At 34.3% G+C, this 20,977-nt stretch overlaps 1 protein-coding gene across 3 annotated transcripts in view; it reads right to left on the bottom strand.

The window, feature by feature from the left end:
* Positions 1 to 2,365: 2,365 nt before the first annotated feature.
* Positions 2,366 to 20,977, bottom strand: part of LOC123533853 (MLX-interacting protein-like) — a 97,123-nt gene continuing 78,511 nt past the window's right edge. For all 3 annotated transcript variants that reach the window (XM_053519909.1, XM_053519910.1, XM_053519911.1), the window contains 5 exons: positions 19,363 to 19,450; positions 17,728 to 17,827; positions 16,302 to 16,425; positions 12,666 to 12,795; positions 2,366 to 11,618 (listed from right to left, as the gene is read on the bottom strand). In XM_053519909.1, the coding sequence (XP_053375884.1) occupies positions 11,488 to 11,618; positions 12,666 to 12,795; positions 16,302 to 16,425; positions 17,728 to 17,827; positions 19,363 to 19,450 (573 nt within the window). In that variant the 3' untranslated portion in view covers positions 2,366 to 11,487. The remainder of the gene's footprint in view (positions 11,619 to 12,665; positions 12,796 to 16,301; positions 16,426 to 17,727; positions 17,828 to 19,362; positions 19,451 to 20,977) is intronic.

Below are 20,977 nucleotides of genomic sequence, written 5' to 3'. Positions count from 1 at the left end.
CACTGGGAACTTGACCTTTGACCTATATCATACGTGTAACCTATACCTTTGACCTATCAATCCCAAAAAAACATTAAAGGTCATCTTCCAATCACAGGCAATGATCATATAAAGTTTTACGACTCTGGGCCAAAGCGTTAGTTATTGAGCAGAAACAATTTTAGTCTTTAGGTCACTGTGACCTTGACCTACTAGGCTACTATTTTGTATGTTGTGACCTTGATCTCTGACTAAATGACTTCAAAATTAATAAGAATCATCTTCTGACTACAGGAAGTTAACCTATGAAGTTTGAGCAATTAAAGACCATGTATTTTCTGGTGGTCTACCGACCTGTGGAGCAACGGAATATACACGCCCCACACATTCTTCAAAAGGAGGGGTGGGCATAAAAATAAGTTCTGGTTACCTCATTTGTTGTGTTTCATCACATTTAATAATAGTCATTATTACTATTATATCCAATAAATTTTTTATTTAATGCATTACTTCCGAAAACAAGAGGGCTAAGATAGCCCTAGGTCGCTCACCCGAGAAACACACCATTACAGTGTAAACATGTTTGACCTAGGGATTTCATGGAAACAAATATTCTGGCCAATTTTCATTAGAATTGGACAAAAAATGTGGTCTCTGGAGTTTAAATAAGTATTTCATTTGATATGACCTAGTGACCTAGTTTTTGACGCCAGATGACCCATATTCAAATTTGACTTAGATTACATCAAGGCAATCATTCTGACCAAATTTTATGAAGATAAATTGAAAAATACAGCTTCTTTCGCATACACAGGGTTTTTCTTTGAGTTGACCTAGTGACCTACTTTTTGACCACAGATGACCCATATTCAAACTTGACCTAGATTTCATCAAGCCAATCATACTGACCAAATTTCACGAAGATCAATTGAAAAATACAGACTCTATCGCATACACAAGGTTTTTCTTTGATTTGACCTAGTGACCTAGTTTTTGACCCTAGATGACCCATTTTCAAACTCGGCCTAGGTTTCATCAAGTTAATCATTCTGACAAAAATTCATGAAGATCAATTGAAAAATACAGCCTCTATCGCATACACAAGGTTTTTCCTTGATTTGACCTAGTGACCTAGTTTTTGACCCCAGATGACCCATTTTCAAACTCGGCCTTGATTTCATCAAGGTAATCATTCTGACCAAATTTCATGATCAGTTGAAATATACAGCCTCTATCGCATACACAAGCTAAATGTTGACGGATGACAGATGACAGATGCCGGACATCAAGCGATCAGGAAAACTCACATTGCTCAGGTTAGCTAAAAAGTGAGTAAAACTGATCCCAATTTAATGCCCACTTTAGGATACTTATTCTTAGCTAATGGCCAATTTGGTCTGCTATTGCTAATTTAATGCCCAGTTTGGTCTACTAATGCTAATTTAATGCCCAGTTTTGTCTGCTATTGCTAATTTAATGCCCAGTTTGGTCTACTAATGCTAATTCAACAAATCAGTTTGGAAAAGAAGAGTAATGGTAATCTTAAAACCCGATTTGTTCCGCTGTTGCTAATTTACTGACAAGATTTGGTCAACTAATAACGTCTACAAGTACAGTTATTGACCCAAAGCCTGAAAGTCACCCCTACTAGTCAGAATCACCATCTTCAGTGTCAGGGTAAGTGATCCTCAGAACACATTCAAAGGTTCATGTTCACCATTTACAGTCATTGAAGTCTGACTGGTGTGGGCAAAACTCTTCTCCAGCCGAATGGTCTACCTAGATCCGAGTGACCAAAATATTCCCCATGCTCAAAAATATGCTGGAACCAGAAAATCATGTCCACCCCTGACAACTGTAGTTTCCACCAGGCTGTTCTAGACATGTTATTCTATAGAATTAATAATAAAATGATTTCATATTGGCTTCGTTATTTGTCAGAGAATAGTCATATCGGTCCTAGATCGAAGGGCCAATACCACTGCTAGAGGACAAATAAGGCCACTAGGAAAGCACTTTATTTAATAATTTCTTTAGTCATTTACATATTGCCCCTTTAATTTAACCAGCAAAGATGCTAGAATCCAATGCTGGTCCTGATTTCTTGTACTGCAACCCCCTCCCCATATTTTCATAGTGGCTAAGATATTCCTCAGATTGGCTCATCTGAGTTTGGTATTAGCTCCAGTTAAAATGTTAGAATCCCATACTGGCCCTACTTTCTTGTATTGGCCCTGTTCTTTTCATAGTGTCTATGATTGTTCTTCAATTGGCTCAGTTGAGTTTGGTATTGGCCCAGCCTATTTCATATGATATTCACAATTTATCTAATATTGTGAATAATTACACAGTGTAGTGGGATTCTCAGAAATAAAGTAACACACAATAAGCTAGCATCATTTATAATACATAAGGTCCACATAGAAACAATTAATAAGTTTTCATGTTTCTTTCATAACTTAATAAAGTTACTTATATAAATACAATATTTTCCACTTCACAGGTATTAACAATTGCCATTGGCTGATAATAGATCAGTGATAAAAAATAGTAACATTTCAGAAATCTGCAGAATTGTTCCTTGACCTGAAACAAGTAAGCCTTTTGGAAACATATTGTACAGAAAACAAGGCTGAATAACTTGATAATTTTTCAGCAGATGGCATGTTTCTCTAGCAGGTAAAGGCATCATAAACCACTGTATTACTGGAAAAACTGGTGTGAATTTCTGTCTGCTTTAAAAAAAAAAAAAAAAAAAAAAAAAAAAAAAAAAAAATATATATATATATATATATATATATATATATATATATATATATACTGTTACTATGGATGTAATTAAAAAATTGTTTGCGGTAACGCGACTCAAACTTTTTTGTGTGGGTAGGTAGGTAGGTAGGTAGGGATTTTTTTGCATATAATCATGAGAAAAAAAATTCCACTTGACTGGCCAGAAAAAAAAAAAAAGTTGGGTCACAGTGAATTTCACGGGTAGGTCGAATTAACACAAACAAATGTTTTTTCAATGATAGTCTAACTGGTTTCACCCATTTTGTAGTGAGAAAAATGTATCTGAAAATTGAAAGTATGACTAGAGAAACATGCCTGGCAGAAAAGCAGCGTTTTGCAAAACTGTCCCCTTGATAAAAGTTTGAGCATCTAACCAAACTGAATACAAAAAGTACAAAATTACCCTATAAACATATATGAAATACTTATTTCATGTGCCTTCCCAATGTTTTAATGTCTCAAAATTATTGCTATAACTATGTTTTAATGAATGTATAATGATTTATATATCCATACACCTGTACATTACATCACAAACCCTATTTATAGATGACCTTGGATCAATCACCTTTCCATTTGCTTTTCAGGTTACAGTACATCATTGATACTTGTGGGAGACTTATTTTTATTCACTTTTCAGTGACTGTGTTTATCCATGAATTTAAATCCCTTAGAACTTTCGGAAGTCCCATTCATATCATCTTCTAAATTGAAATCCATGAATTTTTATCCCCTTGTAATAGCTGTTTTAGCCAAAACTTCATAAGTTTATCCATGAATTTTAAGGATTTCAAGGTATCCTCCTAACAATATTCCTGCACTTCTCAATGGAACTAAAACCTTGTTGGTAAAGTTTTCACTTTATACAATAATGAACAAGTTCTGTCCAATTGGAATTATATTCATAACACCTACTTATCTTTCTATTAGCTGACTCATATGGAGTTCTCAATTGTTAAGAATTGATGGACCAGAGAATTTCCTTATGATGTCCAAGGTCATTTTTTCCCAATAGTTTAATATGATATTGTTTTTTTTAAGGAGACTCTCAACCACCAATAAACTGATCAAGGTAGTGGTCTACAATTCTGACCCCTGTCAACCCCACTTTTAAAAATGATTTCAATGCAAATACAAACAGGGTTGGTTATGTAATTTGTATATAGTCAAAAGCTCAATGTAGTATGACATAATAATTAGCAGGTTTGTGTCACATAAATACAGTCAACCCCGGACCAATGTTATAAAAATGAGTTTGGAGACCAGTCTCAAATATCTGTCATTTCATTGGTTAATTAAGAGCTAAAGCATAAAACTGACCAATGGCCTGGCAGCATTCAAAGACTGGTCTCAAGATTCAATTTTATAACCTAGGTCACAACTCCCTCTTAGTCACCATTCCAGTTTCGCTACAAATGGCATAATGTGATCTGTAACGCAAGAATACCTGTTAACAAAGACCATTTTTTATAACTAAAATGACAAACTTTGTACATATATCCGACTGTATTTTATCATACTGCAATATGTATGGACTCAAAGCTACAGAACTTTTAAATAATAATTAGTTATGCTACAACTGTGACTTAAAAAGTTTACATTCAATGTGAAAAATGGCAACATGATTAAGAACACATTAAAACTGTGACAGCAATTTCATATATATTTTTTTTTTACAAAATGGATGAAATGTGTACAAAGAACTGTGATATGTAAAGCTATGATTATTTAAATGAGGCGTATTGTAGAACTTTATGACACCCTGAGGTATTATCACATTTATTACGCAACAGTACAACATACATGTTTACATGTTAAATTATGACTTTATTATTATTATTATGAAATTATGATATAAATCGTGTAGGGACGGCAACTAGTATTCCAATGAATTTCAAGTGAAATTTAACTATTTTCTTTTAAAGAAACATTTTTAGGGTTTTAGTCAATTTGAAGGAGTTTTCAACAACTTAAATAACCTTGAAAGGTCTGTGCAAACCGTGATCCATTACATTAGATCATATTGAAAAGCATTTTTTCTGAAACCTTTATTGTGACTAGGATGTTTGTATCTATATTCAAACAAATTTAAAGTCTTGTACATGGAACAAATGTATATCACATATAATGATGTATATATCATTCAAACAATGTTAAAATTTCCGAAATTCCAGTTTGCCTCATAGCCTTTGTAAACAAAACATGGTAAAATTGAAATACTTGAATTTCAATACTATTAATCATCATGTTTAAAATTTCAAAGGGTAATTTACAAGTTTAAAGTTTTTTGTTGCCTAACAAAATAAAGAACAGCAGGATTTCTGAGATATGTAAAATAAATAAGGCCCTAAACTGATAAAAGAATTGTTTCCAAATACATGACCAAAAGATTTACACAAACATTTTTTTTCTATTGAAATTTTTAATAAATTAAAGTTATTTCAAGCTTTTAAATCAAACACACAATAACAATATAATTTTAAAACTTCCAGAGTCCTCAACAATATCTAAGATCACTTGGCTTATCAGTAACAAATCATTTGTATTAAAGCCTTTAACAGCTCTATAAACATTAATGAGCCGTGCCATGGGAAAACCAACATAGTGGCTTTGCGACCAGCAAGGATCCAGACCAGCCTGCGCATCTGCGCAGTCTGGTCAGGATCCATGCTGTTCGCTAACAGTTTCCCCAATTTCAATAGGCTTTAAAAGCGAACAGCATGGATGATGCGCAGGCTGGTCTGGATCCATGCTGGTCGCAAAGCCACTATGTTGGTTTTCCCATGGCACGGCTCATTTTAGTTCTAAAATAATCCAAAACATTTCCAGACCTATCAACTATGTCAAGGTTTTAACAAATATTAGACAATTGTATATAAACCATTATGTTCAAATGTGGGAACTTTTACAATAAGAATTACATACTTATACTCAAACCATATGCCTTAAAATATCTAATTCTATCAAACATACCACAAACCGTCCACTTTATAAGAAGAATCAATGACAACACATCAATATTAACAATAATTTTACAGCTTATTTTCTAGACTTTTCAGAGCTATGTCTTTTTCAAGATAAACAAAGTAAATTGGAAGTTAAATAATGTCAGAAAGAAAAAAAAAAATTAAAATTTAATGGAGAATTCATACATATGATTTAAATGGAGGATATTTGTTTATTTTGAGTGAATATGGAATATATCTCACAGAGAAATTATACAATTTTTCATTTTTCCATGAATATGTTATTTTTCATTTCCAGATTAAATATGTAATATATGAAGACTACCCCATCAATACTACATTTTTTTGGCATGACAACTGAGGTATAATTCAGAAACATTTTAAAACATGTACACCCTCAAATTTTCCCGTTTTCCTTAATTCCTTGCATACAACACTTTTTTTTTAGCCATTCAGTGCATTTTCACCCATTCACCATTTAGTTTCATTTTGAACCTAAACTGTTCCCGTTTTATTTTATGCAACAAAAGCTTGTTGTACATTTCTTTAAAGGGACATGTCTCTAGGTCTATATGAGTATTTTTGTAACAAGAAGTACTACCATTTGTTAGCACTTGTAAATAAAAGTAAAAATTCTGCTGTTTGATCAACCTTATCCATAACAATGTTTATTTTGTCCTATTTTCTTTTAAAATATCAACATAATACCATTCATATCATGCAACATTGTAAAGAACTCCATGGATGACAGCAGAAACTTTTCCAATTTTCCAAATTTCTAGACTAGTTTTGAATACACATCCAAAAAAAAAAAAAAAAAAAACACAATTTTGATAAAGTACTTTCAGTGTAAATTTCAGCCATTTTGAATACCAAAAAGTTCTAAAACTTCAATTTTAACTTTGTTGATTTTTTTTTATTTCTAACTCTTTATAGACAGTTTTATCTGTTTAGAAAAAAAAAAATTGTGATGAACATCTCGGTTCCAATCTCTGAATTTGTTTGGGTGTATCTGAGAACAATTTTAAACTGACCAATGATAAGGCAGTAATCTAAGACTGGTCACCAGACTTGGTTTTAGATAACCTCAAAGTCTGGATCCATACCCCTTTAATAATTTACTACATTTTCATACATAATAAGAACTCCAGTCAAATCAACAAAAACAATGATAAACAAGCAAATTTTACTCTTAAAATAAACAACTTTTACAGATTTTATATGTAGTTAAATACATTAGCTGAGATCTAGTAATAATACACAATGTCACAGTGATACAACTAACACAGAGTTCTACAATTTCCAGTTATCCACCTGTATGATGTCAAAATGATACACTAAACACAGAGTCCTATAATATTTAGTTATCTGCCTGTATGTCAAAATGAAACAACAAACATACAGTTCTGTATGTTCAGTTTAACAATGTGTTTATATAAAAGATGTCTAAGGGATACAACAAACACGGAGCTCTATATTTCCAGTTCACCCATGTGTTTATCTACAGGATGTCATATTCATGTAACAAGCACACAGTTCTATAATTTCCAGTTTATTTGTAAACTTATCTACATGATGTAACACTTCTTACACAAGTTCCAAATAAATTACATGCAAGAATATATAACACATACATTTGTATGTTGACACATAAATATGTTTACAATATGCAAGATTATGAAATAAGAAAATGTGTATACAATATGTAAATCATACATTCCAGTGGGTCTGAAAATATAACCCTCATCATGCTGGGCACAACTGATTTTGCCTTTGCGACCAGTGTAGATCATGATCAGTCTGCACATCCGTGCTGTCTGATCATGATTTGCACTGTTGCTTTTCAGTCAGTAACATTCTGGTAAGCACCCCTTTTAACTGTTAATGGTACTGTCCAAATTGAAAGACGGACAAGTTCATTATAGAAATTTAGCATGGTAAGGATTCAAGGGTAAGAAAATTAAACAGTTCTTGTTTCTGACACAGATTTGTTATAAAGATGTATGGAAGCTACAACCACCAAGACCGTCTCTGAACTTCTACTACGGTACATCCAGTTTTAGGTCACACCAACACAATATACTACATACTTCCAGCTTTTACTCATGAGAAAGACCCAAGGTGGCCCTTTGGAGTATATGTCATACATCGGAGAGCAACTGGGTAGAGCTACCAACCTTATCCCCATGCTAGCTGGACAGCTTCCTTGCATTAAACAATTCTACATATCTAATTTAAAATACAAGTAACAAATCTGTGTTCAGCAGGATGAATAGTTATAACATGCATCCAAAATATTTGTTTAGTTTACTGTGAACTTTCAGTGGTTAATTGTATAACCTCTGCAAACTCTTTCCCATACTCAACTTCTGTGAAAATAAATAGTCATTCTATTTCCATTGCTGACTAATCTTCACAAATACAATTTTGTGACTTGACAATTTTGTAACAACTGTACATATGACACATACAATATACAATATCACACTTTAAATTTATGCTTTTCATACTTGCAAAAATAAAATAGTACTATATAAATACTTTAAATAAATACCTGGTCTCATAGTAACAAAAAATAAAAAAAGATTGCTTTTTTGCACAAGTTCATGTCTTCACACATCCATCATTTCATCTAACAGGAAACAAGGGAGATGTTTTTAAACAGACTTTATTTACTGAACATTTCAGTACCAGATACCTTTGTACAATTAGTCTTCGAATTTTTCACTTTATTAAGTTTTCCTGAAATAAAACCAGAAGCATAGTACCAAGACCTTTGACCCCTTACTGTGACCTTGACTTTTGAGGTAGGAACCTGAGGTTTGCACACTTATGTCTTCGCTTCTGCAAGCGGGCTTGACACAAAACAAATCTTTCTAGCAGTTTAAAACAAAAATAGCTCGTACAGAACATCTAAAACATAAAAAGCATTTTCACTTTTTCAATGACTATTTTTCTCGAAACATCTTGAAACCTCAGTCAGAACAACATTTATCAAATATATCAGAGAGGTTATACTCATCATTTTCTATAAAATTTATGAATAATTCAAGAGGTTAACCAGGTCTGGGTACAAAGAACAACATTATCAACTTTTTGATATTTGGCGACACTGTCAAAACTTTTTATTAACTTCAAGCCTAAGTTTTCCAAAGTACTCTTTCATACTAAGTTTGAATGAATTCTAACCAATGCAGAGAAAAATATTGTAATATTGTAAGAAAATTTTATATAATGTTTCAAATCAGCCAAATACTGCACAGACAACTGCACCAACTCTTAATAAATGGTTTTAGGTGGTCTCTATGAAGGTGGTCTGTTGCATCAGTGTAATACACGGGTATGCCTGAAGTTTCACCTGGCACTGTGCATTACAAGCATATTTTAAAGAGGCATGTCACCAGTTTCACCTGGCAAACATTGCATTACAGGCATATTTTAAAGGGGCATGTCACCAGTTTCACCTGGCAAACAGTGGTTTACAAGCATATCTTAAAGGGGCATGCCATCAGTTTCAAGTGGCAAACAGTGGTTTACAAGCATGTTTTAAAGGGGCATGCCACCAGTTTCACCTGGCACTGTGCATTACAAGCATATCTTAAAGAGGCATGTTACCAGTTTCACCTGGCACACAGTGGTTTACAAGCATACCTTAAAGGGGCATGCCATCAGTTTCAAGTGGCACACATGGTTTAAAAGCATGTTTTAAAGGGGCATGCCACCAATTTCACCTGGCAAACAGCCTATTACAATCTTGTTTGTAATCAACTCTTCTACATACTTAACAGACTAAGCAAGTGCTTTTACAAATAAATATCTTGGATCACTGAATCACTTGGTTTTTACTTCTCACAATTAACTACATTGTAACTTCGTGAAGGAAAAAGATTACATGAAGGCAGATCCCTTTAAACATGCATGTATATGGCGAAAAAACCCAAATAACTATAAGGTCAATATAAAGTATCTTACAAATCACAAAGTAATTATAATGCCCCTAAGAAGCCTTTACCAAGCTGAATCTATAAGTATCACTATTCGCAGCCTATCAAGTTAACATTGTGACTTTGCAATATCATTACTTTTCCAAGCTTTGCACTAACAACATGTACTTGCTTTTTACAATTAACAATCTATCAAGTTAACATCGTGACTTTGCAATATCATTACTTTTTCAAGCTTTGCACTAACAATGTAATGTACTTGCTTTTTACAATTAACAATTTTATAGAGTAGAATATAGAGGTAATTACTGATTTAAGTTAAACTGAAAAGGGAAATTTGCATTGGGCATGTACAAGTGGTAAAATAAAATAATGTGACACAGTTAGACAAACATACCAGAGAAAAACCCTATACTGACCCTACATTATGGCATGATATGTTTCTGATTTAGGACATTTCCTTACGTTGCATTGGTGTGCATGCGTCATCTATGATTTTCTTTTATTTGATAAAAAGCGAGATTTCATGTCCAACTAAACAACATGGTTTATACACTTTGCCTTGATATCAGTGAAATGCTATTTCTTAAGTGGTCCTGGATTTTGTACTGATCTGTGTTCCACAAGTATCTAAAAACTTTCACACATAATCAACAGTGGAGGACGACAGATAAGACTTCATGTCTTTTTGTCAAATCATCACAGAAAATACTCACTAACATACAACAACTCAAAACTTCTCCATTCAGTCCTCGTTCTGCCTACTAAAGTTATGGAGCCAAATTGAACACATAGTTCCATTGTTATGAAATATATCCTGATATATCTTAGATTTAAAGCATATGTCTCGTATTTCAAAAAAATATACTCTTACTCTTAGAAATAAAATGAATAAAAGAATGCTTATGTTAACTCAAAGCATGAATGGATGCTCAACAAATGTCAGAATCACACATCAAACGACAGTCTATGTATGAAAATATCACATTAACTTTTCTTTGATTAAAGAAAAAGAAAAAAAAAATGCAAATAAAAAACAAAACTTAACTATCAACTTAAATAAGCACAATATTATTTACTCCTTCTAGTGCGTGCATTATTTTATGTCATAGCATAATAAATGTCATGATACTGTACAGCTTTATAACAAAATGGATTCAAGCACAGCCTCAACACATTTGCATATTCACAGAAATTTACATACTGTCAACAACAAAAGCTTTCCCTGACCTCCAATTATGTTTAAGTGGTCAATCACACTTCATAATTGTAACAAATCATAATTTCATCAAATTTTTCTAACAACAAAGCAATATTTGCCTCGAAATTGCCCTATATTTTTGTTGAGCCTATAACAGTAATTTACGTCTTTACAAAACACTTCTCTGTCCTGTCCAAAATATTTCTGCATCACTACCGCCACCTTCAACAAATCCTAAAAAACTCGTAAGAACGAAACCAAGAACATCTCATCGCAAAGTTTACGCATGTAGTTTTGCACGTTCATCTCAAGTTTTCACAACCCACTTTTTTAATGCCTCTTATATCATCAATAATTTTCAATTTCAAAAATCACCACTTGCACGTGCAATTTGTGATGCAATGAGCAGCTCAAATGCTATGTACCCTATAACTTACTCAGCAGTGCATATCAATTTTCAATACCGTATTTATAATACCGTCTTTATCACACAATAAGGCAACCACTTCTAGTATGTATGCATTTATGCATTTCAATTGCTTTTTGACCCCTCGTCCAATTAAATGCCGATTCAAAGCCAAAGTAGGCTGTGTGTGCTTATCAATGCTCACGTGCCACCGTCACCGCTTTGATGCTTCTGTCTTTTAATAACTGCTTGTGCCGCCTGTTCTGGGACTCGTGCTGGGTCAGACAGAATGCTTGTTGTCGTACTCAAATGCCGCATAGCATCAGAAACAACTGAAAATTTAGAAACGTAAAATGTTTGTTCAGTGGGAAAATGTCACAATATATGTCTGTCACAGCAAACTAACCTTTAAATATTCCATTTTATTAGCAGACCTGTTGTCAATTTCAACTCTTTCAAGGTCCGTAACTACAGACTAACAAAGTTTATCCACTTGGTGATCCAACTTGGCCTAGACAACATGCCCATTGCATTCTGACTACATGCAAGTGTGGTGAAGATTTGATATGAAAATTCAAGGGCGATAATTCAAGAGTGACCGATGCACATTACAGACCAGAAACTATCAATTTCTGCAAATTTTAATAATCAAGGGCCATAACTCCTGAGCTTCTGATAAAAACTGGCTGGTTATCAATTTTGGCTGTGATATCATTCACATAAATATTGTGACCAAGTCTGGAGAACAATGGATAAGTACTGCTCATTTAGAGTAGACACTGTCAATTTCTCCAATTTCAAGTGATTCAAGGGCAACAACTCCATAGCCTCTGGTACAAAAAAATTCACTGGTTGGAAATCACTATCTGACATAACTTGCCTGAATTTATAGTAGATACATACTCTTAAAATATTTTAAAATCTTATACATGTACTTACTTTGTCTAAGGGAGGCAATCAGCCAATCAATATTTGACATGACTTGCCAACACATACAGTAGATACATTCCCCTTTAAACATTCTGAAATCTTATACGTACTTTATCTAAGTGGAGGAAATCTATGTTTGACGTAACTTGCATACACATACAGTAGATGCATACCCTTGTAACATTCCTAAATCTTACACTTACTTTGTCTAAGGGGAGGAAATCACTAGCATAACTTTCCTACACTTATAGTAGATACATACCCTTGAAACATTCCTTGGTTTAAGGGGAGACAAATACTGTCTGATATAACTTGCATGAACTTACAACAGATACATACCCTTGAAATATTAGTGGAGGTAATCATTGTTTAACATAACTCACACATAGTTACAGTGAATACAAACCTTTGAAACTTTCATCAGTCTTACCTATGACAGCAATACTTACTTGGTCTAAGGGAAGGCAGAGAGCAGTGTTGATCTAACCAGGCCAGTACTGTCCGACATAACTCGTCTACACTTGCAGTGGAAACCATCGTATTGTATGACTCAAATAGGTTACGAATTATCAAAGAAAACTGAACCTTAGTTAAGAAATGTTTTTGTTTACTTCATGTGAGAGAATATAAAACTAACCTTTATTCATTTTATAGTTTAAATTAATGCAGAAGTGAAACCATAGTTCAACATGAAATGCTACCATCCCTAACAGAAGTGAGTTTAGAGAATTAATTTTCAATTCTGTTTGCTTATTAATTTGTTGTCTTGATTTTATATCACAACAAGAGCTGTCAGTTGACAGCGCACTCGACTATTCTCAGTGCTTGATAGTATAATATAAGCTATGAGTAAAACTTTAACATTACAATAAGCATATTCTAAGTCGAAAAGGGGCCATAACAGAATGGGGTCATGATAGTTAACAAGTATGCAAAATACCAAAGCAATATCTCAATGGACTTTGAAAATATTTGTGGTGGTATGCAAACTTAAACATTTGTGCGACGCTCACGCTAACGCAGACTAGAGTAGGATAGCTCCCCTATTCTTCAAATAGTCGAGCTAAAAAAGCCTTTCATTTCATATGGCAACTTCCCTACTTATTCTGGGAAGGAAGACCTGCCATTATTTCAGGTAGGAGCCAATCTTCCCTGACCCAGCTGCATGTCTTCCTCACCAACAGACCTGAGTGGAGCTCAAGTGTATACCATCATGGCAAAGTATCTTAAAACTAACTCTTTCAATCCAGAACTCTCTCCCTCTAAGATTTCTGCTTGCTTCTCAAATGCTGGTAACAATTATACAAAACATAATAAATGACACAGTTTTTAGCTACAAATGCTTCCCAGTCTCTCCCACCCACTCCCACAACCCACATACACACATGGACCATAGATGCACACCCTTTTAGCAGATAATACAGGGCAGACCTCCCCCTTTATATAAACAAATATTCTATCAAGTTTGGGAAATTACACATTTTGTTGCACATAGAAAAGGCAACAGCTTGGCAGAAACTGATAATAATCACTGTTTAGCATTCATTGCCTACCACACTTTTCACAATATCAAAGATAAGTGGCAATTTAAAATAAATATTTTCTACAGAGAAATCATTAAAATTCATGGGCATGAAATTTCGTGGTTTTGGTCAAAACGGCAATTTCATGGATTTCAACTTTTGATCATAAAATGAATGGGAATTTTACTTGTTTGTTGGGATTAAATTTCATGGATTGACTCAACCACGAAATCCATGAAAATTAGTCCCCCACGAATATTAATTATTTCACAGTATTCAAAATACTTGCAAGATCAATTCAAATACAGTATGTTAGAATTTCCAACTGTTGCACTTTTTTTTCACAAGGATCTGAACAAGAAAGGGGGTATACTGAACAATTTTCTCTACATTATTGATATGGGTAACATCACAAATATATAAAATTTCAAAGAAATTAGGTCCTTGTTCATCAATGATTAAAGTAAGAGACTTTGACTTTTACTTTAAAATGCTCAATTTTCTTTTTTACTCTGGCATTTTGAAATATTCATCAACTTCAAAATGAACTTTGCAAGAACCTTGGCAGCATACAATGACATAGCAAAAATTCAGCAGTATGAATATGCTACTAACAAGGTTATGAAAACAGAGTAGATCTATTTGTAATTTAGAAGTCTTAAGTTTCACATTGATGAAATATACCAGGCCTAATGCTGAATTTAGAAGTAAACACTTCATAATTTTTACTTTGAAATGAAAAAGAAAAAAGAGTTTATTTTAAATGACTTAAACATTTGTTGAGTTATAACAGTAATTCTTCTCAACACTACTTTCATTAAAATCATATGATAACTGTCTCCACAGTTTTCTAAAATATTTGTCAAAGAATTGATTATTGATAACAATATAGAAAGTATTATTGTTTGTTTGTTTTGGGTTTAACGTTGTTTTTCAACAGTATTTCTGTCATGTAACAGCAGGCAGTTAACCTTACAGTGTTCCTGGATTCTGTACCAGTACAAACCTGTTCTTCGCAAGTAACTGACAACTTCTCCACATGAATCTGCAGTGGAGACAAAGGATTTGAGGCACAATGTCTTTCATCAAATTGTCACGGAGAACATACGCCTCGCCCAGGGCTCGAACTCGTGACCCCGCGATCCGTAGATCTGCGCTCTCCCTATTGAGCAAAGTGGGTGGGCTGAAAGTATTACTGAATCCATTACACTGGTTTACCTCCCTTTATGACTCCAACTGTATTGATTCATGTGCAGTAATGGAGGTAGTGCTTATCTGACTATGTAATTATGTAAAACATGTTTGAACAGCTGTTTTATATGTTTTTAACATAAATTTTTTACGCCTTATGGAACTATAATCTCACCAACTTGCCTTCACAAACAAGAGGACCATGATGGTCCTGAATCACTCACCTCTTCCCACATGACCCAGTTTTGAGTATGACGTCGTTTTTCTATTATTGACCTATTGACCTAGTTTTCGAAGGTACGTGACCCTGTTTTGAACTTTACCTAGATATTATCAAGGTGAACATTCTCACTAATTTTCATGAAGATCTCATGAAAAATATGGCCTCTAGAGAGGTCACAAGGTTTTTCTATTTTTAAGTTTTTGAGTGCACGTGACCCAGTTTCGAAACTGACCTAGATATCATCAAGATGAACATTCTGACCAACTTTCATAAAGATCCCACAAAAAATGTGACCTCTAGAGTGGTCACAAGCAAAAGTTTACGGACGGACGACGGACGCTGCGTGATCACAAAAGCTCACCTTGTCACTATGTGACAGGTGAGCTAAAAACCTATCGAAATGCATGAACAACTACAGTTCACTCGAACTTGGTGGGAAAAGAATGAAGAGCACTTTCTTAACGAGATAGCATTTCGATAAATTGTTCAGAAATATAAAAACATTCTGCCCAAACAAAGTAAATGCATGTCTTCTACCAGACGATAATAATCTATCCAAGACTGGCGTAATTTTTGACCTATGTTGTATGTTCAACAATATCATGTTATCCATTATTAAGTTTCCTATTAAAAAAGGTCATAAAATTTGCATTCATTTACATATGTTTAAACAGATGTCTGATAATGTACTTTTTTTTTTCTCAGATCATGCATGTGTATGCTACAACTGGTGAATGCTTTTATCTTAACATAGTAAGTTTTATTTGTATGCTACCCTTTTGGGTATGTTCCTGTCTTGTGTGGTTGGTCAACTTCTCTTGTCCAATTTATCAATCTGCACCATTGAATTCTGCTGAAATAGCAATGCTTTGAATTTCAATATTTCAAGTAATTATTAAAACCATTATACCAGTAGATAAATTCAACATGAACCTAAGTTACTGTACTAATAAACTTCCATCTCTCTCTCTACACACTCAACGTAATAAAACTTCAGTTTGGTGACCATTCTCAGAATGCTGCCTTGCTATTAGTCAATTTAAATATTGTGCTCAGAAACAACCAATCAAATGTTTGCGATTTTAGACTGGTCTCAAAACTCTTTTTTAAACCTCAGACCCATATGAGACAGTATTTTAAAAGGATACAATCCAGAACTTCCAGTTTGTCAGCGTCCTCTGTTTCACATATTCTTCAAACATTTCCCGCATCTGATCAGCACGTTGCCTAGTAACGGGCACACCTGTAGCTGGCAGCTGTGACTGGCACACCCTGAAACGATAACTGCTTAATGAATGAGTGCACAGAATTCTACTTCATCGATTCATACAGACAGGTAAGCAATGTAGTATCACAGTGAAAGACCTACATTACGTCAGTATGTCACTTTTGCTGACCTGCCTTTAAGTCATATTGACCTCCAACTATATCCTCAGATCATTACTCCATTCAGGCTATCAAGAAAACTAAGTAATAGCCACAGCAGTAGGTAAAATACTGGGGAATCATTATTTAAATGGATGGCTAATTTTTGTCCATTTCATGGTTGAGTCAATCCATAAAACTAAGTCCAAACCAAAAAGTAAATTCCCATCAATTTTATATCCACAAATCTATATGCTCACACAATATTTGTTTTGAGTATCAACCCTTACCCTGCTAAATTTCTATAATGAACTTGTCCCCCTTTCAATTCAGACAGTAACATTAACCTCCTTCAATTCAGACAGTACTCAAAGGGGTGCTTACCAAAATGATACTGACTGAATTGCTAACAGTGCAGATCTTGATAAGACTGCATGATGTGCAGGTTGATCATGATCTACACTGCTCACAAAGGCAAAATCAATTGTGTCCAAAATGTTAAGGGTTAAAACCATGAAATTATTCAATTTCACAGTATACATCAACCCGAGATCATCACAGCTTTACATGAAGCCCCATAAAGTATAAAATATATCTATTTTTTAATGAACAATGTCAACAGACAGATAATGAAATAATTGACCTGTAACACTGTAACATTAAAATGTGTCAGCCTGACAAGTCAAAAGTAATATGACAGCTGTGCAATCAGCCAGTACCACATTAAGGACAAATCAGTCTGTAGGTGACAACAGCATAATTTAGGTCACACTTTCCCGATTTAGGAAGGCCTCAAGAGCCCCTTAACACATTGTTTCAAACATGGCAGGTACCTGGGCAAAACCACCATTTCACAAGCCAGCTGAAATGGTGTCTATTCACATAAAGAATTCTACCATTCTAAGCAGGCTTTTGAACCAACAGCTGTGATGGTCACTGACTTGTGTAAGAAGTACAAAGCAGGGTTTTGAACTTACGACTACACGGCCCTGCGAACGAGAATGGTTTTGAACCGAAAGTGGTGCTGGTCAACTCTTCATCAGCTTGCAGCAAAACACCTTACCTTTATAAGGCAGGAACAAGTCTCACCTTTTTACAGACAATTTTTATTAGACAGATTAAAGCAAAAACCCGATCACCACAGACCAGATCTGAATCTGGTTCTTTTTCGGCGAGCCAACAGTTACACTTAAGTAAGACTTTCCTTACCCTATTGCTTGATTCAAAGAGCTAATTTCCTGTTTGAGGATATCAGCTTCATTCTGCATCTGGACTCGCTCTGACTTCAGCTTCTTACAATACTCAGCAGCTGTAATAGACAATATTTTAGCTTCTTATAATAGTCAGCAGATGTAAAAAATATACTTTCAATTTCTTTCAATATTCAGCTGCAGTAAAAGATATAGTTTCAGCTTCTCAAAATAATCAGAAGCTGTAATAACAAGAGTTGTCCATACGACAGCATACTTAACTTTTCTTAGTGCATGACTCTGAATTAGGGCTTTGCCAGTAAAAACTTTATAAAAACTTTAACAAAATAAATCAAATTTAAAAAGGAGCATAACTCTGTCAAAATTCAAACCAGAGTTATGGGGACTGTTTCTCCTGGTGTAGACTGACAGCAAACAACTATTTAAAAGTTTCAAGTCAAAAGCTTTGATAGTAACAGAGATATCTGACTTTATTAACAAGAGCTGTCGGAGGACAGCAACGCTCGACTATTCAACAGCCTTGTCAATTGAATGAATACAAAAGTTGAAAAAGGGGCATAACTTTGTAAAATGCAAAGTAGAGGTATTGGACCTCTGTACTGCATGTCATATCATGACAGTGAACAAGTGTGTGAAGTTTCAATCCTTTCCAATTTGTGGATACTGAGATACCAGCTTACATACAAAAACTTAACAAAAAACTGCTAAGTCAAAGGGGCATAATTTTGTAAAAATGCCAAGTAGAGTTATGGGACCTTCACAGTGCATGTTAGATCATGACAGTGAACAAGTGTGTGAAGTTTCAATCCATTCCAATTAGTGGATACTGAGATATCAGATTACATACAAAAATTTAACCAAAAACTGCTTAGTCGAAAAAGGGGCATAATTTTGAAAAGAAAGAGAGTAGAGTTATGGGACTTGCTTAGTGCATGTCAGATCATGATAGTGAACAAGTATGTGAAGTTTCAATCCATTCCCATTAGTAAGTACTGAGATACCAGCTTACATACAAAACCTTAACCAAAAATTTCTATGTCGAAAAAGGGACATAATTTTGTAAAAAAGCAAAATAGAGTTATGGAACCTGTGCAATGTAGATCAGTTCATCACAGTGAATAAGTGTGTGAAGTTTCAATCCATTCCCACAAGTGGTTACTGAGTTACCAGCTTACATACAAAACCTTAACCAAAAATTTCTAAGTCGAAAAAGGGGCATAATTTTGTAAAAAAGCAAAATAGAGTTATGGAACCTGTGCAATGTAAGTCAGTTTGTCACAGTGAATAAGTGTGTGAAGTTTCAATCCATTCCCACAAGTGGTTACTGAGATACCAGCTTACATACAGAACCTTAACCAAAATCGGGACGCGGACGCGGACGCAGACGCCGACGCATGGGCGAGTGCAATAGCTCACTATTCTATGAATAGTCGAGCTAAAAACTTGAAACAAACGGCGACGGAGATGCCGTTGCTGGGGTGAATGCAATCGCTCTATCTTTGAAAAGTTGAGCTCAAAATAATTTCATTTCCTTATAATAATCAGCAGCTGTAATTGATATATATCAATTCAGCTTCTTACATTATATCACCTATACTATATGCCGAGCGCCTATTTCTAGAAACACACTTACTCTTTTGCAGCATTGCAGCTTTGCTGACCTTGGCATTTGGGTTCTGCCTTAAGGACGGAATAAGTGAATGCAGCAGATCGAAACCAGACTGAAAATAAAGAAATAACATGCATAATAAGCTCATATAAAATCAAACACTGGTTCAAGAGTATAAAACTCCAGCTTGTGACTGATCAATTACAAAAAAAATGTGCTCAGATTTACAACACCAACCCCCGAACTAAATACTGTAAAACCATCAATTTTCATGGGGGACTAATTTTCGTGGTCAATCTACAAGTTAGATCCCAATGAATACATGAGATTCATGTATGTTTTATTTTTCAAGTTTTTGCATCCATGATTTAAGCCCCCGTAAAATATCTGTTTTGGCTAAGACCATGGAATTGTATGCCCACACAAAATTAAGTGATTTTACAGTGACCTACAAACAAACTGAACAGTAAGAAAACACCTCATGAAAACACTTGCTTCAGATATGATCATAAACACACAATACATTCTTCTACTCTTAAATCTGTAACACTCTGGTTAATTTGTTTTATTTCAGTTCATGCTATGCATGAAACCCCTTAATTTCATAATACAAGAAAAACAGATCACTCAAACTAGAGCTATCACTTTGGCGATTAATACCACAAGATGCCACTTCAATACAAGGAAAAATAAATGCAGCGATCCTGACCTTTGACTTACAGCATTACCTTGACCTTGGACATAGTAGCACAGGTTGTGCACTCTGCATGTTATCTGCTGATATTGGTTTAATCCTTCCAGCGGTCAAGAAGATACAGAACAGGCACAAATTTTCAGCTACAGTTGAATATCATTACCTCGATATTGGTTAGCTCGATACTCCGGTTAGCACGATGTGTTTGAGTCGGTCCCGATTTTTCCCTATTTATCTTAATGTAATTATTTATCATTACCTTGATATGAGTAGCTCGATACTTTGGTTAGCTCGATGAGATTTTTCAGTCCCGTCAACTTACCTGTACTGTTTTTACACCTGGTTTCTTCGATATCACAGCTTGTCAAAAATATCCATGTTATTTGTAAGGTGTGAAAATCAACCTATTGTTGACCAGTGATGTATTAATCATATTCAAGTTAGTTTGTGTGTTTGTTTTGTTTGTTATTTAATCTTTAATTCAATTTAAATGTCTGAAAGTTTGCATTTTATTCCCAATAATTAGTCTTATAAAATAACATGCAAGCAGCAAAGCTGTTTTCCAAAATAACAATTAATTTGGATGACATTTTCTGTTTGACGGAGTGAAAATCTGCCATTTAGGATTGAGTAACAATATGCGTATTTAACTGGCAAATTTTCGTTACCGAAGCACAGCCCAAATGACTTCTCAACTAGGAACATTACCCCCTGCATTCAGACTTGTTTTGGGAAGGAATAAAAGTGATAATGTTTAAATGTATATTTTGAAAAGTTAAAAAAAGTTTTATGTATGTAATTAATTAAGATGATTTATTTGTCAATAAAATCAAAATTGTATTTACGTTTTATAATATTTCTTTCCCCTTTCAAACTCTCTGAAAAAAGCATTCACATTAATGACAATATAGACGTCCGAAACAAGTACAAAGTAGTCCAAGAGTG

The sequence above is a fragment of the Mercenaria mercenaria genome, chromosome 12, assembly GCF_021730395.1.
Source record: "Mercenaria mercenaria strain notata chromosome 12, MADL_Memer_1, whole genome shotgun sequence".
Taxonomy (NCBI): Eukaryota; Metazoa; Mollusca; class Bivalvia; order Venerida; family Veneridae; genus Mercenaria; species Mercenaria mercenaria.
The sequence above is the reverse complement of the archived record's forward strand: the minus strand, read 5'-3'. Positions and strand labels throughout refer to the sequence as shown.